The sequence below is a fragment of the Suricata suricatta genome, chromosome 5 (genome assembly GCF_006229205.1).
Source record: "Suricata suricatta isolate VVHF042 chromosome 5, meerkat_22Aug2017_6uvM2_HiC, whole genome shotgun sequence".
NCBI lineage: Eukaryota > Metazoa > Chordata > Mammalia > Carnivora > Herpestidae > Suricata > Suricata suricatta.
The window spans coordinates 153,384,545-153,407,398 of record NC_043704.1 but is presented as its reverse complement, the minus strand read 5'-3'; the positions used below and the strand labels follow the sequence as shown (position 1 = coordinate 153,407,398).

At 52.7% G+C, this 22,854-nt stretch overlaps 1 protein-coding gene across 8 annotated transcripts in view; it reads left to right on the top strand.

Moving 5' to 3' along the window:
* SLC22A14 (solute carrier family 22 member 14) overlaps nucleotides 1–22,562 on the top strand; it is a 32,260-nt gene extending 9,698 nt beyond the window's left edge. For 3 of the 8 annotated variants that reach the window (XM_029940563.1, XM_029940555.1, XM_029940556.1), the window contains 11 exons: nucleotides 9,411–9,542; nucleotides 9,785–10,300; nucleotides 11,017–11,120; nucleotides 11,312–11,466; nucleotides 12,473–12,641; nucleotides 17,144–17,264; nucleotides 17,508–17,605; nucleotides 18,305–18,516; nucleotides 19,927–20,035; nucleotides 20,507–20,710; nucleotides 22,175–22,562. In XM_029940563.1, coding sequence (XP_029796423.1) covers nucleotides 9,785–10,300; nucleotides 11,017–11,120; nucleotides 11,312–11,466; nucleotides 12,473–12,641; nucleotides 17,144–17,264; nucleotides 17,508–17,605; nucleotides 18,305–18,516; nucleotides 19,927–20,035; nucleotides 20,507–20,710; nucleotides 22,175–22,355 — 1,869 coding nt within the window. In that variant the 5' untranslated portion in view covers nucleotides 9,411–9,542 and the 3' untranslated portion in view covers nucleotides 22,356–22,562. Of the gene's footprint in view, nucleotides 1–43; nucleotides 107–9,410; nucleotides 9,543–9,784; nucleotides 10,301–11,016; nucleotides 11,121–11,311; nucleotides 11,467–12,472; nucleotides 12,642–17,143; nucleotides 17,265–17,507; nucleotides 17,606–18,304; nucleotides 18,517–19,926; nucleotides 20,036–20,506; nucleotides 20,711–22,174 lie in introns of those variants that run through there. The other 5 variants (XM_029940557.1, XM_029940559.1, XM_029940562.1 and 2 more) reach the window with 5 other exon arrangements.
* The last annotated feature ends 292 nt before the right edge of the window (nucleotides 22,563–22,854 follow it).

The following is a 22,854-nucleotide window of genomic DNA, read 5'->3' as shown; positions in this document are numbered from 1 at the left end:
CGCAGATCTGGACCAATTTGCATTCCCAGCGTCAACACAAATTTGTTTCCTCGTGGCCTCACCAACAAAATGTGTTGTCATAACTTTTCAATTTTGCCAATCTGAGGTAAACAATGCTATCTTAGTATTGTTGTAATTTGCATTTCTCTAATTTCAAGTGAATTTGAACATTTTCCCATTAAAATGGCACAGTTTTACAAATTTAATGGTTTGGGGTTTACAGACATGTAATTGACTTTTTAAAAACTGTTTATGGATTTTGAGAGAAGGAAAGAAGCAGAGAGAGAGAGGGAGAGAGAGAGGGAGAGAGAGAGTTCCAAGCAGGCCCCAGGCCGTCAGCACAGAGCCCAGCCCGGGACTTAATCTCACCAACCGTGAGATCCTGAGCGGTGCCCGAGCCGGAGTCAGACTCTTACCCAGCGGGGCCACCCAGGTGCCCATGTACGCGGCTTTCATAGATTCACTTTGCGCTCAGCTAGCTTGCTAATTTCTCCTTTTGTTTCTAATTATTTGTGGATTCTTTGGGGTTTTATTTTCTTCTTTCCAATCCTTATGCTTCCCTTTTATTTTTAAAGGGAATAATTCTAAAGTTTCACCTTTAGGATATTTTTGGGAAGGGAGTAGCTTCTCTCTATTGGATAAAAAAAATATCAATTTTGTCTAGAATTTTTTAAAAAATCATGAATTGCCATTGAATTTTATCAAATGCATTTTCTGTGTCTCTAAACATGATCATATGGCTTTATTCCTTTAATCTATTAAGTATTTATGTATTTTCTAATAGTGAAACCATCTTTGCATTTCTAGTTTAAGTTTTTTTAAACAATAATTTATTTTTGAAAGACAGAGACAGACACAGGCAGGGGTAGAGTGTAGAGAGAGGGAGACACAGAATGCAAAGCAGGCCCCAGGCTCTGAGCTGTCAGCACAGAGCCTGACTCGGGGCTCAAACCCACAAACCATGAGATCATGACCTGAGCCGAAGTCAGATGCTTAACCGACTGAGCCACCCCGGCGCCTAGTTTAAAACTGACTTGATCATGGTATATATTTCCTATTTGTACATTCTTGAATTTGATTTACTAACATTATACTTTGAGTTTTTACATTTATTTTTATAAATGAATGAATCTATAATTTCCACTGGTGTACTGTAGTTTTCTAGTTTTGTTATTGAAGTTAGAATGATCTCTCTTCTTAGTTCCTGGAAAAAAAAAACTGGAAAATGATGTGTTTCATAGATGTTTGGTAGACCTCCTGTCAAACATTTTGGGTCTAGTGTTTTCTTTGTGAAAAGATTCTTAACTTATGCGTTTATTTCTTTCATCATTGTAAAACTTGTACGGCTTTCTGTTTATTCTGGAGTCCATTGGACTCATTTGTTTTAGGAATTTAATTCATCTAAGTTTACAATTAATTGACATAAAGTTGATATTAGCATTTGGTTAATATTTTTTAATATTCCTGTTTATTCCTTTTTTTCCCCATATATAAAAGTGTCTATTGTACTTTCTGTTTTTTATTTAATTTCCTCAGAGATGTATCTAACTTACTCATCTACTTAAAGAACCAAGTTTGGGCTTTACTGATTCTCTTATGATACATAAATATTTTAAATACATATAAAATATATATTTTTAAACTATTTTTTTAACATTTATTTATTTTTGAGAGACAGAGACAGAGCATGAGCAGGGGAGGGGTAGAGAGAGAGGGAGATACCAAATCCAAAGCAGACTCTGGATTCCGAGCTGTCAGCACAGAGCCCGATGCTGGCCTTGAACCTACAAACTGTGAGATCATGACCTGAGCCGAAGCCGGATGCTTAACCGACTGAGTGTGTGTGTGTGTGTGTGTGTGTGTGTGTGTGTGTACACATATATATATTGTTTATTTACTTTGAAAGAGACAGAGACAGTGTGAGTGAGGGAGGGGCAGAAAGAGAGAGAAAAAGCGACAGAGAGAGAGTGACAGAGAGAGAGAGAATCCCAAGCAGGCTCCCTGCTGCCAGCACAGAGCCCGATGGAGAGCTTGAACCCACAAAAGCACCAGATCATGACCTGGGCTGAAACCAAGTGTCAGACACTTGCCCCACTGAGCCACCAAGGTGTCCTGTCTCATAATTATATTCCTGACTTCTGTTTATCTCTGTCTTAACTGTATTATCTCCTTCCTTTACTTATTTGGATTTATTCTTTTGTTCTCTCCCCCCACTTTTTATGATGGGCATTTTGTTTATTTTCAGTCTTTTGATTTTCAATAGGAACTCCCACAGGGTACCACCTTTTATGTTACCCACAAGTTTTAATGTGTCATCAGTCATTATGACTCATTTGTAAGTATTTGTAAATTTCCATTATGATCTCTTCTTATAAATTCTTTCTTAAGTATTCACAAGTTTTTAAAATCATATATATTTTTAAATCATATAGATTATATCAATATCTATATATATTTATAAGACTTAAAAATATAGATAGATAGGGGCAACTGGGTGGCCCGGTTGGTTGGGCGCCCAACTTCAGCTCAGGTCATGAGCTTGTGGCTCGTAAGTTCAAGCCCCACATCAGGCTGCTGCTGTCAGCCTATCAGCACAGAGCCGGCTTTAGATCCTCTGTCCCCCTTCTCTCTACCCTTCCCAAACTGTGCTCTCTCAAAAACAAATAAATATTTAAAAATATGTCTATAGATTTAGATATTCCACGTCCATGGATTAGAAGACCCAGGATTGTTCCCAAGACAGCAGTTCTTCCCAACCTGACGGAAGTCAGCAGGGTAGGGGTGCTGGGCTGGCATGGCCAGGGGGACATGTAACTCTTGATCTTGTGGTTGTGAGTTCGAGCTCTGTGTTGGGTTAGGATAACCTAAAAATAAAAACTTTTTTTTAAGTTTATTTATTTTGAGAGAGAGAGAGAGCGAGCGAGCGAGCGAGCATGGACATGGGAAGGCCAGAGAGTGAGGGAGACAGAAAATCCCAGGCAGGCTTCATGCCTAGCAGAGCTCAGTCTCAGGACCATGAGATCATGATCTGAGCCAAAATCAAGAGTTGGACATTCAACCAGCTGAGCCACCCAGGTGCCCCTACTGAATAATAAAATCTTTAAAAAAAAAAATAATAACAGCAGGTTATTTGGCAGATATCAACCAGCTGATTCTACAGTTCATATGGAGGAGCGCCTGGGCGGCTCAGTCAGTGAACCGTCCGGCTTCAACTCAGGTCATGATCTCATGGGTTCGAGCCCTGCATCGGGCTCTGTGCTGACAGCTCAGAGCCTGGAGCCTGTTTCAGATTCTGTATCTCCCTCTTTCTCTGACCCTCCCCTGCTCACACTGTCTCTGTCTCTCAAAAATAAATTAAAAACATAAAAAAAACCTAAAAAAAGTTAAGTTCATATGGAAAGGCAAAAGACCCAGGAGAGTCAGCACAATAGTGAAGAAAAACCCAGTTGGAAGACTCACTACTTGATCTCAAGGCCTACTAGGTGAAGCTGCCGTAATCCAAATGGCATAGAATTGGCCGTGCAATAGGCACGTAAAGCCATGGCGCAGAGTAGGGCCCATAAATAGTCAACTGATCACAGAAGCAAAGGCGAGTCAATGGAGAAAGCGCAGCTTTTCTGTAATAATCAAATGTACTGTAAGCACGGAACGTCCATAGGCAAAAATGTTAACCTAAACATAGATCTTAGGGGTGCCCAGTGACTCAGCCAGTAAGTCTCCAACTCTTTTTTTTTTTAATGGTTTTTTTTTTGAGAGATAGAGAAAAAGTATGAGCAAGGGAGGAGCAGAAAGAGAGGGATACACAGAATATGAAGCAGGCTCCAGGTTCTGAGCCATTAGCACAGAGCCCGATGTGGTGCTTGAACCCACGAACCACAAGATCATGACCTGAGCGCAATACAACGCTTAACTGATGGAGCCACCCAGGCGCCCACTGACCCTTGATTTCAGCTCAGGTTGTGATCTCAGGGTTTCATAGGTTTGAGCCCCACATCAGGCTCTGTGCTGACAGTGCGGAGCCTGCTTGGAATTCTCTCTCCTCTATCTGCCCCTCCCCCACTCTCATTGTCTCCGTCTCTCTCAAAAAAAAAAAACTTTAAACGTAGATTTTACACCCTTTACGAAAATGAACTCAAAGTAGATCACAGGCCTAAATGTAAACCACAAAACCATAAATCTTCTAGAAGAAAACAAAGAAGAAAATCTAGGTGATCTTAGGTTTGGCAATAAATTTTAGTAAAAAGTTTTTAAGTTTATTTATTTTAAGAGAGAGAGCAAGTGGTATAGGGGCAGAGAGAGAGGAGAGAGAAAGAATCCCAAGCAGGCTCCATGCTGTCAGCACAGAGCCCAACATGGGGCTTGAATTCACGAACTCTGAGATCATGACCTGAGCTGAAATCAAGAGTCGGATGCTTAACCAAATGCACCACCCAGGTGCCCCGGCAATGAATTTTTAGGTACAATGCTTCGACTTTTCAAAAGATGCTGGCAAGAGAATAAAAAGGCAAGCCCAGACTAGAGACTATATTTGCAAAACACATATCTAATAAAAAGACTTGTATCCAAAATAGACAACAAAATCATAACTCAACAATAAGAAAACAAATATCCCAGTTTATAAATGAGCAAACAGTCTGAAGTGCTGATCTCCCAAAGAAGATCTACAGAGGACAAATAAACATGAAAAGGCACACAACATTGTTTGTCACGAGGGAATCACAGTTTAAAGGAACTGAGGAACGGAAAAACACGGCACATCCATCAGAGTGGCTAAAATCCAAAAATCTGACAACACCGATTTCTGGCAAGGGTGCAGACAGACAAGCATTTCCGTTCCTTGCTGGTGGGAGTGCAAAATGGTACAGCCACTTTGGAAGATCGTTTGGCAGTTTCTTACAAAGCTAAACATAGTTTTTACCATATGATCCCGCACCGTGTTCTTAGGTATTTACCCAACCGATCCGAAAACCACATTCACACAAAACCCTCCGCACAAATATTTGTAGCAGCTTTATTCACAACTGCCAAACATTGGAAATGACAAGATGTCCTTCAGTAAGGGAATGGTGAAACAAATGGTGCTAAGTAGATAGAGCAGAATATGACTCCGTGAGGAAAAAAAAAAAAAAAAGAGCTATCAAGCCGTGAAAATGTATGGATCGCCCTTAAAGTGCATACTGCTAAGTGAAAGAAGCCAGTTGGAAAAGCTACGTACTCTATGATCCAGCTATCTGACACCCGTATACTCTGTGATTCCGGCTATATGACCTTCTGGAAAGGCAAGATCCACAGTACGAAGGTCAGTGGTACCAGGGCTGTGAGAGGAGGGACAAGGGTTGACAGGTGGGACACAGGACTATTTTTCCGGGCAGGGAAACTTTTGTGTGATGCTCTATAGTGTCGTGGATACATGACCCTCTGCGTTTGTCAAACCCCATAGGACTTTAAAGGGCAGAGAGTGAAGCTTACATATGCAAGTTTTAAAAAATCATTAAGACCACCAAGGGGTCCCAGGATAGAAGGCAGACTCTGACAAACAACTATAACCGTATTACAAATGTATGAAAAATATACAAGAATTCTTTTTTTTTTTTGAGAAAGAAAGAGAGAGTGCGCCCCAGCACATGCATGGGGGTGGGGGGAAGAGGGAGAGAAAATCTTAAGCAGGCTCCATGTCCAGTGCAGAGCCCTACATAGGGCTCAATCCCACGACCCTGGGATCATGAGCTGAGCTGAAATCAGCAGTCTGATGCTTGGGACGCCTGGGTGACTCAGTCGGGTAAGCGTCCGACTTTGGCTCAGGTCATGATTTCACAGTTTGTGGGTTCAAGTCCTGCATCGGGCTCTGTGCTGACAGCTCGGAACCTGGAGCCTGCTTCGGATTCCGTCTCTCTCTCTGCCCCTCCCCCACTCATGCTCGGTCTCTCTCTCTCAAAAATAAACATTTAAAAAATTAAAAAAAAAGAGTCAGATGCTCAAATAACTGAGCCACCCAGGCACCCCCCAAATATATAAGAATTCTAGGGGCACCTGGGTGGCTCAGTCAGGTAAGCACCCAACTTCAGCTCAGGTCATGATCTCACGGTTTGTGGGTTCGAGCCCCACATCGGGCTCTGTGCTGACAGCTCAGAGCCTGGAACCTCCTTCAGATTCTTTGTCTCCCCTCTCTGCCCCGCTCATGCTCTGTCTCTCAATAATAAATTAAAAAATGTTCAAAAATTTTAAAAAAGAATTCTAAATTAAGCTATTAAGCTGTTTGGTAGTGACTTCTAACTTAATCAGGTGGTAACAGACAATTTTCGACTATTCTTTGAGATTTGTTGAGGATTGCTTTGTTGCCTAGTACATGATAAAGCTTTGCAAATGCTCCAAGGAGACATGAGAAAAATGTGTTTTCTCTAGGGGTTAGATGCAGGATTTTACAAATGGCCATTAGAAAAATCTCGTTAATTGTGCTATTGAAGGAATCTTTATCTTGACTGTGGTTTTGTGGTTTTGTATATTTGACCCCTTGGAGGGGCACCTGAGTGGCTTAGCATCTGACTTTTGATTTCAGCTCAGGTCATGATATCATGGTTTGTGGGATTGAGCCCAGGGTCGGGCTTGGTGCTGACATGGAGACTGCTTAGGATTCGCGCTTCTTTCTCCCCCGCCCCTCCCCCACTCGTGTGTGTGTGTGTGTGTGTGTGTGTGTGTGTGTGTGTGTGTGTGTACGTGCGCACGCTCTCACTCTCAAAATAAATAAACTTAAAAAACAAAAGATGCATGGAAATTTCTCATTATGATATTCGAGCTGTCAATTTCTCCTGTTAGTTATACCCATTACTGTTTTATATATTAGAAGACATTTGTTAGGTTCATATATATTTAAAATTAACATCTGTGGTGTACCAAACTTTTATCTTTAGATAGTGAATCTCTCTATTCCAAATGATGCTTTATCTTTTTATTTTGTTTGATAGTAATGTAGCTAAATCAGCTTTCTTTCTTTTTTTTTTATTTAAGAGAGACAAAGAGAGTGCAAGGGGGAGAGAGAAGCAAGGGGGAGAGAGAGAGAGAGAGAGAGAGAGAGAGAGAGAGAATCTTAAGCAGGCTTCACACTCAGTGTAGAGCCTGATGCGGGGCTCAAACTCACCGTGAGAACATGATCTGAGCCAAAATCAAGAGTCCGTTGCTCAATAGACTGAACCACCAGGTGCCCGTAATCAGCTTTGTTTTAATGACTATTTGCCTAATCTAACTTTTCCCCTTAACCCTCCGTGCTTATTCTTTACTCATGCCTCCTCACAGGGTGACCAAATCGTCATACAAATCAAAACTTATGAGAGGCTAAGGGGACACTATGAGTCATTATACCAGCCCGACAGACATGGGCCGGGTGTGCTCTGGGAGAATTGGCAAATACTGGGCACGCTCTGGAAAAACAGCATATGAATCTGACTTTTAAAAGGCTCAACCCAATCATCTCTTTTAGAATGAGTGATAATCAATGTACCATCTCTCGTTTCTTTAGTCTCAGTGATTGCCATCCACTTTTTCTGTTTGTTTGTTTTTTTCTTCTTTCTTTGACTTCTTTTGGATTGCGGGTTTGTATTTGTGTTTCCCCGTTCATCCACCTGTTCCCACTACTGTTCTGAGCGCATCTTTGGAGTAGTTGTCTTTTCAGTTTCACCATGCATATGCAAATTGAGCTCATGGTTTCTCTGTCCTACACCCCAAACAACAGGAAGGTTTCAGGATGGGTCGCCTGTGGGGCTCGGTCAGTTGAGCATCTGACTTCAGCTCAGGTCATGATCTTGCGGTTCGCGAGTTTGAGCCCTGCATTGGACTCTGTACTAACAGCTCAGAGCCTGGAACTGTGTCAGATTTTGTGTCTCCTTCTCTCTTTGCCCCTCCCCTGCTCATTCTCGGTCTCTCTCTCTCTCTTTCAAAAATAAACAAACATTTAAAAAAAATAAAAAATAGGGGCGCCTGGGTGGCTCAGTCGGTTGAGTGTCGGCTTCAGCTCCGGTCATGATGTCACGGTTCGTGGGTTCAAGCCCTGCGTCGGGCTGTGTGCTGACAGCTCGCTCAGAGCCTGGAGCCTGTCTTCAGATTCTGTGTCTCCCTCTCTCTCTGACCCTCCCCTGCTCGCACTGTCTCTGTCTCTCAAAAATTAATAAAAACCATAAAAAATTTTTTAAAAAATAAAAAATAAAGTTTGCAGGGTATTTTGGTTCTTCCTGACATATACTATTGCTGCCCATCCTTTCACCTTTGTTTTGAATCCGACAAATGGACAGGGTCTTTATTATTTAATGCAAACAATATTTGGATTTGCTTACGTGTTTACCTTTTTTGATTGCTCATTGCATCTGAGGCTTTCCTCTTAGTCTTTAGAAACTCCACTAAATCCGATCTTTTGAATGAATGCCCCGTCGAGTTTTGACTGGCTATAACTGTCTTTATTTTACCCCATTCTTGACAGATAATTTTGATGAGTAAACAATGGTCAGTTGGCTCTGATTTTCTTTTTTCTAAAGACTTTCACTCTCTTCTGGTTCCCTTGTTGCCTATCTACTTTTCTTTAACAGAAGACAGTGAACTGTCCTCTCTCTAGATGTTTCTGAAGACCTTTGTCCCTGGTGTCCTGTGACTTCATTGCAATGTGCATAGCCACGGGTTTCTTTTTTATTGATCCTGCTTGGGACGTGCTATTTCCTGAGTCTGCACATTCATGTTTTCCAAGTTTAAAACAAATGCATTGCTTTTCTCTCTTTAGATTTTACTTCTCTATTGCTCCTACTGGTCTCCCAACTCCATGCATGGGGAGCCTTGTATCTCCTGAGGGTTTTCGCCTCTGTTTCACATTTCGGCTCTATGTTCCAGTTCCCTAATTCTTTGTGTCAAATCCGACTCAGCTCTTTCTTTCAGTGTTTCCGTCTCGTTTACAAGTTCAGTGTCTTCCCTCCAAAAATGGCTGGTTTCTGTCAATTCTTGTCGTGAGTTCATCTTGTAATTACAACTTGCATTTCTTTGAAAAGTGTGTATGATAGTTCTCTACGGTGTAGACCGTTCGGACACATGCAGCCGAGCGCTGTTTCCATTGACTCTCAGAATGGGTTGACTTCTCACGACTTTCATAATCTTTCCTTTCGAACTTTTACTCCAAGGTAATAAGTATCCTTACAGTCAGAATTGCTCCCTTCCCCTTTTCCTTCCCTGCCCTTCCAGTTCCCATCTATGCTTCTGTCCCCCACTCTGCCCAGGCCTGGCTCCCTGTCTCTGTGCTCAGCACTTCCCAGCCGCCTACCGTGGCCTCAGTTTCCTGGCAGCTCTTGGTCCAGATATTGGGGGAGCGGGGAGGTTGTTTGTCTGTTGGTTTGTTTTTGAAGGAATTGTCTCCAGAGACTTCTCCTCCTTTTTGCAAGACCGTCAGTGCCTCTCTGTGGAAACAAAGTTTCAGCTCTGGGGAAGCTGTGGGACACAGAAGCATCTCAGAATTTACCCACGACAACAGAAGCATAGCAGTTTCAAAACACTCAGTGTACAGAAAATCAGGGGTGAGTGGGCTCGTGGGGGGCAGACGATGTTTACTAACAAGCTTTGTAAGTAAAGGAGGGAACTACAGAGAACATCAAGGCTGGAATCCAAACTACTCCGAGAGCGAGAGAGAGAGAGAGAGAGAGAGAGAGAGAGAGCGAGAGCGCGGGGCCCATTTCTGGTCACAGCCCCCACTCCCGTCTCTGATGTCTGGGGAGTGGTGGCGGCAGACCCCGAGCCGCGGCGTCCTTTCTTCCAACAGATGCTGCAAGAAAGCACCGGCAAGGCAGAGCGCAGACCCTCCTGCCTCTCCAAGAACTTGAACAAGCATGAGGCACAAGAACACTCCAGCTCCTGGTCTCCGGAGATGCTGTTACACGGACTGAGGGCCATAAAAGCCAGCCAGGATGACAAGTTTGCGCAGGTCCTGGACGCGGCGGGGGAGTTCGGCGCGTTCCAGCGGAGGCTGGTGGTCCTCACCTTCATCCCGAACATTCTGCTGGCCTTCTTCACCTTTGCTGACTTCTTCGTGTTCACAGCCCAGAGGCCCTACTGCAACACCAGCTGGATCCTAGCAGTGGGCCCCAACCTCACGGAGGCTGAGCAGATGAATCTGACCCTGCCCCGAGAACCCGATGGAAGTTTCCAGACATGCGTCATGTACTTGCCGGTGGCCTGGGACCTGGATTCTATCATCCAATTTGGCCTCAACCACACGGACTCGTGCCAAGATGGGTGGGTCTATCCTGACACCAAGAAGCGGTCACTGATCAATGAGGTGTGGCTTCTCCCGAGTTGTCTAGAGCCCCCCCCCCCCCCCCGCAGGCCCAGAGGTGTGCCTTCACCCTCACTGCGCAGGTGGGGACGCTGAGGCGCAGGGAGGGGAAGCAGCTGGCGCAAGGTCACCCTGCGAGGCAGAGCCAGGGCAGAACCTCAGGGCCCTGCTGTCCAGCCCTGGCCTCAGCTGCCTCAGCCAGGAAGCTAGAGTGGTTTGGGGCGAGGAAACATATGTCAGGCGCACTGTTGCCATCTGTCCAGGGAGCTGCTTCTGGAGTTGCAGCTCAGACCTCTGAACTCTCACGAGACAGACAACCCCGGGAAGAAGCAGCTTTGACCGGCGCCTCTTACAGGGTTTCTCAGCCCCAGCTGCACCTGGGCCCTTCACCCCCAGACCCACCCCATTTAACTCTCCAGCCTGAGGCCTGACCTCTGTCTTCCGTGATTCCGTTACCTCTCCACCTCGTCCCCATTCTGGCCAGGCCTCTGGTCCCCGCTCTCCGGGCCTCTCTCCCAGAGCCTGCCCGGTGCAGGACAGATGCCGCGCAGCTGAGGCAGGCTGCCGGCACGATGCCTGTCCCTGTCCCAGGCCTCTTCTGCCTAAAGGCCCCTGGGGCTGGGGGCTGGGGGCGGGGTAGAGGGACGCAGGCTTAGTCTCTGGACCCAGAAGGCTGACCCTGGCTGGAGACATGGAGCCAATGCTGTATAAACCCCCAGTTTGACTTGGTGTGTGGCAAGGAACAGAACTCGGAAACCGTGCAGACCATCCTCACGACGGGCCTCCTCCTAGGGTCTCTCCTCTTCGGGCTCATAAGTGACAAGTGAGTGTCCGGAGTTCCTGGGAGCCCCTGCCTGCTCGCGGGCATTCAGAGCTAGCGTCTCAAGCCGGGGCAGGTGAGGGCAGGGGCTGTCGGGGGGGCCCACCGAGGGCTCAGGGCCCGGCCCCGGGGTGTCGGGCTGGGCCAGCCAGGGGTCCGCGCGCTCGGCGCAGCCTCCTATCGCCGCCCCGCAGGCTGGGCCGCTACCCCTCCATCCTGATATCGCTGCTGGGGCTCATCGTCTTCGGCTTCGGGACGGCCTTCGTCAACACCTTTCACCAGTACCTCTTCTTCCGCTTCGGCGTGTCCCAGGCCTTGGTGGGCTACACCATCAGCAGCGTGTCTCTAGGTGAGGCCCAGCCGTGGGGTGTGGTGAGGGGTGGCGCGGGGCGGGGGTGGGGGATCCGGCTGGTGGGGAACAGGGGGTGGGGCCGGTGAAGTGCGGGCGGGGCTGGAGGGGTTGGAGGGGCCGGGGGAGGGACCTAGAGGGGCGGGGCAGCGCGGGGGCGGGGCTGGCTGGTACTCCTGGGACCCCGCTGGACTAACAGCTGAGGCCCAATGCAGGCCGGCAGCGGAGGGAGGAGCTTCCACTCCCAGATGCCTGCAGGTGCGGGAGACTGTGCTCAGGCCGCTCTTCCACCCTCATCCCCCATCCTAGTCCCCTCGTACCGCCCACATCCCCCCTTGGGTCCCTTGCATCCCCCCACACGGCTTACATTGATTGAGCCCTTCGGAAGGACCAGGTGAGCTCCGAAACTCTTTGCATACTGTCTGACTTCGTCACCGCGGCACCCTCTCCCACAGCGCTCATCCATCATCCCTTTAGCCGAGAAGAATGCTCGAGCCTCAGGAAGCTAGCCAATTTGCTCGGGGCCCCACACGGGTTACGAGAGGAGTACTGTGGGTGCCAGAGCCCTCAGTGCCCCTCATTCAGCGTCCAGCCGCTGCGGTCTCGGAAGCCCTGGGGTCCCCGGTGGAAGGCCTCTTCTTGCTGGAGCCTGTCAGAAGGAAGTGGCTTCTCCCCGGGCCCGAGGCCTAGGTGGCCAAAGCCCCGAGGCACTAAAAACAAGGGCACAGATTCCTTGTCTTACCCCGTGTCGGGCCACGTGTGAGGAGTTGTACCCAGAACTGGGCCATCCCTGAGAGAGACACAGGTGGTCGGGCCGATGTGTTCAGAGGGAGCAGTCAGGCTGAGAAAGGACTGGAGCCTCTCTAGTACTGGGCCCCGAGCGCAGAAGTTTGTCCACTAGACCGAACCGTCCAGGGCAGGGCTGCGGATCTCAGAAGCCTGGGTACAGGGGTGGCCCTGGGGATACTGAACCGACCATGCGTTTGTCCTCCTGGCCTTTGCACAGCCACCGAGTGGCTAGTGGCTGAGCACCGGGCCCATGCCATCATCCTGGAACACTGCTTTTTCTCCGTGGGAGTCATGTTCCTGACGGGGCTTGCCTACAGCCTTCCCCACTGGCGGCTGCTGTTTCTGGTGGGCGGAGTACCTGTGTTCCCCCTCATCTCCTACATCTGGTGAGCAAACAGGGCCTGCACAGTGCTGGGTCCACTGGGCTGCAAGTGGAGGGGTTCAGAGGGAGGGGTGGAGTGGGTGGGGTTTTCCCTTGGAGAAAACGGATGTGGATGAAGTGGGAAGGAGCCCAGGGCAGAGCCTCTGGAACCCTGGCGTCAATCCCCATCAGGGGAGACCCTCAAAGAGATGTCAGAGGAGTAGGAAAAGTGGAAGGCAAAGTGTTGAGAGGCAGGAGCTCAGGACAAGAGAATGGTCAAGGTTGAAGGCAAGAAAGGTGATGCTGGGGAAGAGTCGACTGGCCTTGGTGACTTTGAGGTGGCCTTGTGAGGTTGCAGGGAGATGAGGGAATGGAGAGAGGCTTAAAAAAGGAGCCTCCCCTGAGATGAGTCTGCGGCAGGGCCGGGCTGCGGCGGGGCAGGGGTGAAGTGATGACATGGCTGGGCAGCAGAGCCGGAGTCAGGGGGGTATGTGATGTTCTGACTTGTGGGACCCGAGGGACCAGAGCTAGGAAGGGACAAATGATTGGAGAGGGAGGGAGGAGAAGGCAGATAGAGAGGAAGATACTGAAATCACCTGGTGAAGGGTCAAGTTTAGCGTGAAGGAAGGCTTAGGTTTCACCTTGGAGTCATCACGTTTAAACTTTACAACCCTGAAAGATGGGTGTGAGTCTAGGTCTTAGGGGCTGAAGGGGTGGGGGTGAGGGGAGAACTGAGGTTTCAGAGGATGGAAGTAACTTGCCCAAGGCCACAGCGTGGCAGGACCCGGGATGGACTCAGCCCACATGGCTCCAGAGTCTCTCCATTTTCCCCAGTGCGCCGCACACGACATGGGTTTGACAGGGGCGAGGGCATGCAGGTGGCCTGGGGACCTTCTAAATTCGGCAGGTGCTGATGCCAGGGGGCATGACTCTGTCACGTAGCTTGAAAATAGTGTTTCATGGCTTGACCTTGAAACAGTTTTTTAAAATGTCATTAACACAATAGAGGCAAGTGGTTAATGACTAAGTCACAACCAAAAGGTTTATGGTAAAAAATAAGGGGCTCCCGGGTGCCTCAGTTAAGCGTCCGACTTCACCTCAGGTCATGATCTCACTGCTCGTGGGTTTGAGCCCCGAGTTGGGCTCTGTGCTGACGGCTCGGAGCCTGGAGCCTGCTTCATGTTCTGTGTCTCCCTCTCTCTGCTCCTCCCCCACTCGCCGCACTCTCTCTCTCTCTCAAAAATGAAAAATTGTTAAACAAAACAAAAACAAGTCCACAGTCTCAACTCCCCTCAGCGCCCACCCCCCATTCCTCCCCCAGAAGGCATCGCTCTGGACCCTTAGCTCGCTCTTCTGGGGGACGCCCCCCTCGTTCCGCGTTCTGGGAGGAGATGGCTACTGCATCACGTCTGTTTTCCAGACGCCACCCAGTCAGCTGTCCTTTGCTGACACTTGACATTATTGCGGTCAGGTTCCATCTCTTAGTTTGAAGAAAATCTCATTTCGATAATTCAGACTCACTTTCAGGCATGGAAAAAAAAATCCAATCCGGTCCAATTTAAAGCTTGATCTTGCATCTAGTTTGCAGCGTCTCCCTGGTGGCTGGCTGGCCCAGGACAGTATTCTGTCCGTCTTCTGTCTGCCTGCTCTGTGAGCTTCCAGGTCCTCGGCAGGAAATGGGCCATCGGAGAAGAGAGATCAGTGCGCAGCAGACACTGTGACATGGTCACTGCCGTCTGTAGGGCTGATGCTCAGCTGCAGGCGTCTCGGGCCCATGCGTGCGTCCTCGGGGCTCAGGGTGTCTTCGGATGCTCTGGGCACTGTCCTTGTGATCGCCCGCACCCTGTCCCTGGCATTCGCTCCACCGCCTCTCCCTGCAGGGGCCTCTTCACCCTAGTGGCAGGGTGACTTCAAGACAGTGGGGTCTGCTTGGCCAAAGATTCTCACCACCCCCAGCACCCTCCCTACCCCTGCGGGGGGGCTGCCCCGCCTTCTTTCTGGATCACACCCAGGAGAGGGGGCTCCCCCATCTCCGGTTTTGTGTAGGCCCCCCACCTTGAGGGGACACGGAGTCACCCTTCCTAAGTGACTGTCTGCAGGACGGGGACGCTCTCGCTTTTCCGAACCAGTAAGCTCCAGGCAGCGAGTGGGAGGGCGGACCCCCTTCCAAAAAGCAGCCCCCCTCAGCAGGCTCGAATAGATGAGAGAAGCCTGGGGCCGGGAACCTTAGCACCAAGAACTAGAAGTTTCCAGCCTCCCGCAGTAGCTGGGAGAGATGGTCGCCAGACTGCTTTGTGTTTTATTATTGTTATCATTTTTTCTATAAGTCTTGTCCTGAACGTGCTAGCACCTCTCTTTAGAAGATGAGGTCATCTGTCATTGTCACTAGCCCTGGGACAAACATCTGCATTGTCACATCCGGCTACATTGCCCTCCTCAGTCTCTGATTTTTTAATTTAAAAAATTGTTTTTAATTTTATTTAAAAATTTTTTTACATTTATTTTTGAGAGAGAGACACAGAGTGAGACGGGGAGGGGCAGAGAGCGAATGAGACACAGAATCTGAAGCAGGCGCCAGGCTCTAAGCCGTCAGCACAGAGCCCGACACAGGGCTCAAACCCACAAACCATGAGATCATGACCTGAGCTGAAGTCAGACGCTTAACCAACTGAGCCACCCAGGTGCCCCTGATTTTTTAAATTTTCTCAATAGCATTTGAAACTTGCATTATGAAAATGGAATTGTAAAACACTCTCGAATGTTTTCGGGGAATACAAATTAGAATTTTCTTTTTCTTTTTTTTTTCTCCTCCTGCTCCCTATGTTACCTGTGTCCTCTGGACTAATTATTTTTTCCTGCTTGGTTATTTTGGCCCCTGTTTCAATGGGAGCTTTTTCCCCCCCAATATTTAGTGGGTTTCAGTCATCCCTTCATCATTAAGAGCAACTTATTAAGAAACTAAAGAGACTATGAACAGAAACTGATAGACTTGGGTCTCAGATTTCTAGGAGCCTCAGAATCGATCACACGGGGCAGGACAGGGTGGGGCGGGGGGTGTGTTTGTGAAAGTTTCAGTGACTGGGCCCTGCCCTCAGCAGGACTGGGGTAGGGCCTGAGAATCTGCATTTCTAACACGATCCCAGGCACTGCAATGGTGCTGGTCCGCTGACCACACTGTGAGGACCACTCCCACTGGGTGACCAAATGGCAGGTGCCTTTTCATTGAGGGGGCCCCACGCTAGGCAGTTGCCCCCAGTGGGTTGTTTTGCCACCAGTGGATCTGGGAGCAGGGACTCGGCATTGCCACTGGGACTTCCACTCAGTTCCCCTGTGTTTGTCCTCAGCCTCCCCTGTGCTCTGGGGCAAACTACAGAGGGAACCGGAGCCCCGTGTCTGAGGACGGGTGGCCAGGGCGCCTCGCTGCGCGCTGTGCCTGCCGTGCGGCCGCCGGCCAGCAGGCCGGGCTCTGTGTGTTTAAGTCTCCCTCGTCCCCGCCTTCTCTCCCACTCTTTACTGCCATCCCTTCTCATTCCTGTGGTTCACGGGGGCATGTGGTCAGTCTCCCATCTTTCCGAAGAAGTCCCGGTCGGGTGACTTTCTTTAGGAGAGTTCCCCAGCCTTACCGTGGAGAAGGATGTGGGGGGCCAGCGGCCCGAGGGGAGGGGGGGAGGGGGGGGCACGCCGAAGGAACGCAGCCCTGTCCAGTGTCCTGGGCACACTCTGCACTGCCGGCCGTGGAGTTCCGGCGGGGGCCCTGGGGGAGGGGGACGCGAGGGTCTGCACGGACAGATGGCACAGTTTGTAAAGGCGCCTAATCAGGGCGCTGAGGGCCACACCAGCCCTGCCTCTGTGACCTTGGGCAAGTGCTGACCCCTCCAGGCAGGGGATACAATGAGGGTAATCCAGCAAGGTCCAGGCTGGGCAGGGTTAAACCGAATAGTACTCAGGTAAGGGCATCAGGCACAATCCCAGGCACATGATAAGCGCTCTAAGTGTTCACCTGTGGGGATTCTGAGAGCCGGCGGGGATCGGGAAGAACTGGGGACCAGAGTTACGCAGAGGTCAAAGGCAGTGGGCAGTGTGCCAGTGTGGCAGGGAGGAAGAGGGGACAGAGAGGACCTCTACTCCCCCGGGCAGGTGGGCTGGGCCCGGGCTCCTGCCCTCCATATTCTGCAGGCTGTTAGGAGACCAGAAACACCACCCGTGGGAGTGGGGGTCCGATGAGAGGTGTGGGTGTGGGGCACAGTGCTCTCAGTGCGCCTGGGCAGGCGCGGGTGACGCTTGAGACAGAAAGGTGGGGAGCTTGTGGAGGGAGCTGAAGGGGAAGGAGCTAGAGGGCAGAGCAGCCCACGTCGGGGGTGGCACTGGGGGCCGTGTGTGGCCCGTGGGGGGAGGGCTGACTGCCACACAGGGGCAGGGGCACCCTGAGGTAGATGGTCCCTTTCAAAGCCTCCAGCACCCACGTCACCTCAGGGTGGGGGTCTCTGGCATCTTGGAAGGGTGTGTAAGTGTGGGTGGGCCGTGCAGGGCTCTGCCGGAGTCTCCGAGGTGGCTGTTGATCAAAGGGAAGCTGGACGAAGCCAAGCAGACGCTGTGCTATGCGGCTGATGTGAACAAGAAGACCATTCCTGAAAGTCTGCTGGACAAGGTGAGAGGCCGCAGGCCTGCAGTGGGGCCCGGGCAGGGGCTGTGGGGGGAGCCTCTTCCCTCCTCATCCCTGCAGAAGGGCCCTCTGCCCAGGGGGTGCCCCTCAGTCCACGTTTTGAGGACAGTGGTGACAGCGAAATCGAGCCCTGCCCGCCAAAGGCCAGAGGCCAGGCTGGGACTGGGGGGGCCTGGGGGTGGGGGGCGGGAGCAAGCCTGGGTCCTCCTGCTCCCGCCTGTCCTGTAGCTGCCGATGCCAGGAAAGAGGGTGATGAAGGCGTCTATCCTGGACTTCTGTAGCAATAAGCACCTCCGGAGGATGACCCTGGTGATGGGCTGTGTGTGGTGAGTACTGGGGACTGGCCCACAGGGACCCCGAGCAGAGCATGCCGGGAGCTCCGGGAGGGGAGGGTGTGCGCCGGCATGCTCTGGCGGGGAGGCCTGAGGGCACAGCTGGCCTCCAGGTCCAGAGCTCTGTGCTTCTTTATTGCTGCCTCCCATCCCATCCTGCCTCACTGGACTCTGCCTCTCTCTTTGTTGTTGTTAAGTTTAGTTACTTATTTTTTTTAATTTTTTTTTAATGTTTTATTTATTTTTGATACAGAGAGAGACAGAGCATGAGGCGGGAGGGTCAGAGAGAGAGAGGCACACAGAATCTGAAGCAGGCCCCAGGCTCTGAGCTAGTTGTCAGCACAGAGCCCGATGTGGGGCTCGAACCCACAAACGTGAGATCTGACCTGAGCCGAAGCCGGACGCTTAACCGACTGAGCCACCCAGGCGCCCCAGTTACTTATTTTTGAGAGAGAGAGAGAGTGAGCTCTTGAGCAGGGAGGGGCAGAGAGAGAAGAAGAGAGAATCCCAAGCAGGTTCCACGCTGTCAGCACAGAGCCCTACACGGGGCTCGATCATGCCAACAGTGAGATCATGACGTGAGCTGAAGTCAAATCAGACTCTTAACCCACTGAGCCACCCAGGCGCCCTCTGCCTCTGTGTTCATTCCTGGCTTGTCCGTCTCTCTCTCTCCCTCTCCTGGCTTCATTCCAGGTTTACTGTCGGTTACAGCTATTTTACGCTGTATCTCAAGTTGAAGGACTTGGACATGGATACCCACTTCCGACACGTGATCCCCAGTGTCCTGGAGATGCCCGCCCGGCTGTGCTGCATTTTCCTCCTTGAGCAGATGGGCAGGAAGTGGAGCCTGTTCGCCACGCTCTTCCAAGGCGCCCTGATGTGCTTGCTCAGCCTTCTCCCCTCCGGTACGGCTCACCCTCCCCTTGGCAGCCCCCAGCCTCCCCGCCTCCTTAGACCCTTCCTGTTCCCCAGTTGGGCCAACCAGGCACCCCAGAAGTCCCTCTCCTGCTCCCATGGCTCATGGACCCTCCTGAGCTGGGGCCAGTCCCCGGAGCAGCACTGCCCTCCCCAAAGGACAGCTCCAAGGCTGGGTGCTGGAAGCTGGGACAGGAGGGGGTGCGGTCCCAGGGATCCATCCTCGGGGGGGGGGGGGGGTGCAGGGGCCTCCTTCCAGTTACCAGAGCTGATGGCTGGCTGTGAACACGGGCTCACAGAGGCCTCCACCCAGTGCCCCAGGCCCTGCTTCCCCTCCGGAGCCTCTGCCGGGGAGGTGCCTGTTATCTGTAACTTCACGGGGAAAAACGGCCTGCCCGCTCAGCACTGCGTGCACCGGTGGGCTCGACTCTCGGGAGCGTTCTTGCGTGGTGGCCTCGCGGTCCCTTCAGCTTAGAGCCAGACAAGGAAATGGGGGCGGGGAGGGGCAGCAGCATTTTCAGACTTTCCAAGGGCCCTCGGATGACGTGCATGCCCCGGGTGCCAGGGCTGGAAAGTGGCAGGGCTGAGGACACGGGTGTGAAGACGGCAGTGTTCACTCCATCGGAACTGCTCACCGCAAGATGCCCTTGGCTGCTGGGGTGGGGAGGCCACCTCCAGGCTCTGCCTCTGCCTCCAGGGAGCCCTCCTGTTCTGCGGGGGGTTGGGGGTAGTTAGAATCGTGTGTGTCTTGCTTGAGACCCTTCCTCTCTCAGATGCGGGCAGCGTGGACTGGCTAAAACAAAATGGGGATACAGTGTATTCTTACATTTCTGTTGCTCGGTGCTTTTTGTAAAACGTGGGCCTATAACTGAGTCAGACAGAAACGCTTAAAACTCTCAACTGAGTGAGGGATACTAGGAATCCCCAAGAGACAAATGCGGCTCTGGTTTCAGCCCAAAGCCAAGAGCAGAGCGGGGAGGGGCCGGGGCAGGGGCCCGCAGAGGCTGTGGCGGGGGGGGGGCGGCTTCACCGGGGCTGAGGAAGGGGCTCCCCCGGACCCTGGCTTCCCCCCTCAGTGCGCACACCTGGCCGCCCAGAATGCGGAATCCCAGAAGGTCCGACAGTCCGGGCTCCAGGGACCAAACTCTTCCCGGGCCCGTGCACCTTGCAGAGGCGACATGGGAGATGGGCCGCCCTGAGCAGGGGAGGATGTGAGGACAGGAAGGAGCCCGGGGACCCAGGGGACAGCCCCTCTACAGATAAACTAACTTCCGGCCAGTGGGGCCAGGTCTGCTGACCAGCTGCCCACTGGGGGATGGAGGGAGAACAGACGGGCGCCCCCAGCCCTGTCCCCAGGGGAACATGGCCCCAGACTCAGGGACCCTGCTGTCTGGCCACAGAGCTGAAATCCATAATGGTCCTGACGGTCACGCTTGGAGAGTTCAGCCTGGCGGCCTCGACCACCGTGTCCTTCATCTACACTGCTGAGCTGCTGCCCACGGTCCTCAGGTGGGTGGCCTGGCAGGCAGGGGCGGCACGGGATGGAGACCAAGTGCACCTGGGGACAGGCACGTGCTGAGTGGTTCCCTGAATCCCCTGAATCGACTCTCACAAGGAGCCCCCCAGACCCCCTTGTTAGCCCGACCTCAGACCACAGAATCAGGTGGAGGCCGGACAGCAGAAGGCAGAACCGGGTAGTCTGACCGCAGTCCCTGCCTTGCACAGCGAGCCTGGAATGTGACTGCGCTGCTCTGAGGCCCCCGCATCCTCCCCCTCTGCCCCCCATCCCCCCCATCCACGCACTGCCCAGTGGGCCTCCCTCCTCCTGCTCCTGACCCATGAAGGAGGCCCAGAAGGAATTACTGATTGCCCTGAATTGTGGGGGAGCATGTGAGGTTCTGGGGACCTGCTGCTTCTGCCCACCACCACCCAGCCTCTGGGCCCCGGGGCCTCCCAGACAGCTCTCCCCTCCCCTCCCAGGGCAACAGGCCTGGGGCTGATGTCCATGGCCTGGGCAGCTGGAGCCATCTTGTCCCTGATGATTATCGACCAGACACCCAGCCTCCTGCCCATCCTTGTCTGCTGCATCTCAGCCGTCCTGGCTTTGTTCCTCTGCTCCCTGCTGCCAGAGACGGAAGACGGGCCTCTCCTTGACGTCCTGGAGCAGTATCCCCTGCAGGCAAGGTAGGGGAGGCCCCGGGCCCTGGCCCTGGGCCCTGACAGTACGCCAGGCACCGTCCATCCCTGCCTGGGCGCCAGATAGGCCCATGACACAAGGGCCGCTCTGTGTCTACCGAAGTCAGCCCACTCTCCCAGAGGCTGCCACTCGTACCCCCCGTGCAGCCAGCTGCCCCCTGACCAGCCTGGGCCCGGGCTCCGTCCCTCCCCCTCCGGCAGCCTGTCTGGACTGCGTGTTGTCCGTGCGGATGCTCGGGGCTCCCTCCCTCCCACGGCTCGGGGACGGGCTGGCCTCCAGCTGTCTGAGCACCTCTGCTTTCCTGACCGAGCTCCCGAGTTCTCCAAGAGGACCCCGTCTTGATTCATGACCCTGACCTCCGGGCTGAGCCCCGTCTGGGAACTGACTGCTCCATGGGCCCTCCTGGCCTCCGGTCTCTTCTGGGGTCATGACCCGCAGAACCATCCCTGCTGAGGGTGGGGCCCACGTGGCCCCTCGCGCTCTCCCTGGACCTGAGGGGACCCGAGCACCAGTGAGGGGCAGAGGCTGCCTGGTGCCCTCCAGGGCCCTGTGCTCATATCCCAGGGTGGCCGTCCCAGCCGTCCTCTGCCCTCTTCCCCGCCAGCCTTCCCCTCCCCTCCCAAACTCTTCTGTGCCAGGCATTGCCGGAAGTAAGAGGTCCCTAGCCTCAAGCAATGTTTTGTGGGGAGAAAGACATGCAAATAGTCCTTACTTAATGGGCTCTGAGGGAAGGATGCTTGGGGCCTACAGACGGCCCAGGAGGGAGGAAGATCAGTTTGGGGGGTTGGGGCAGGCTTCACAGAAGAAGTGACATTGAGTAGGGCTTTGAAGGATGAATAGGAGTATGCCCCATTGTAGAGAGGGCGGAATGCAAAGCAGCAAGAGGAGGTAAGAAACAGCCTCCGGAACCAGAGGGCCTGGATTTCTGTCTCTGCTGCCGCTGCCTGGTGTGGGCACAGGGGTCACCTAATACCTCTGAGACTCACTGTTTTCATTTGTAAAGTGTAATGATAACAGAGTCATAAAAATAGCTAACATTTATTGCAAGTTGGCCACCTGCCAGGTCCCGTTCCACACGTGCCTTTTCGTACGTCCTCCTTACAACAGCCACAGGCAGTGTAGGCCCTGTCACCAGGCCCCACTTTACAGATGAGAAAGCTGAGGCACAGAGAGGTAAAGGCTCGAGGCCTAAGCTTTCTCTGTCCTAGGGCTTTGCTAGGACTAAGTCCACATCCAGTGCGCGGGGCAGAGTCTGACCCGGGGCGGGTGTGCGGGAACGCTCGCGATGGGGCCCCGGGGCGCAGCAGTGCGAGGGGTCTGGGCGGGGAGGTGGAACAGACCCGGTCCCCGAGGTGAGGTCCCTCGGGCGCATGACACAGACTGGCTGGGACGCGCAGGCGGGAAGGCCGTCCCGGACGCCCTGAAGACGCCGCTCACGCCTTGTTCTCCAGCAGCCTCTTCAGGGCCATGGCTGAGAAGCTGCTGGCCGAGGACGCAGCCCACACAGACAGGCCCCAGGACGTGGTGAGGAACACCATCCTCAACTCCCTGATCCTGAAGCTGGACTCCGACATCCTCGCCGCCAGATCTGCGCAGGGCAGAGCAGAGGACACAGAGCCACAGAGTGGCTGAGGGCCAGGCCCCCTACTGTCTCCCCTGGAGCCCAGGGGCTGGGCATGGCACGGTGGACCCCAGGCCACGATTTCCAGGGCCCAGTCCAGCACGGGGTAGGGCGCAGGCCAGTCCCGCTCCAAGGCCAGCCCTCGAGATCCAGAAATGGTGCCTCCCGGGGAAGCTAGGGTGTGATTCATTGCAATAAATGTGCCGTGTTGGGCTTGAGATGGCGTGGCCATGACTGGAGAGCCCAGAGCCCCAGGCCTAGAGGCGGGAGGGCCAGGCGAGCCAGCCCTTGGGGAAAGCGAGTCACTCTCTGGATTGGGGGCGGCGGAGTGTGTGTCTAAGAGGGCTGGCAGTGGGGGCAGCCCTGGCCCACATGCTTTCTCCCCGGCAGCGCAGGGCCTGGCTCCCCGCTTTCTCTGCTCCTTGATTGGAGCATGGTCAGCGTGGGGCGCCTGGGTGGGCCGGGCTCCTAGACTCTGACTCCTGGTTTCAGCCCAGGTCACCATCTCAG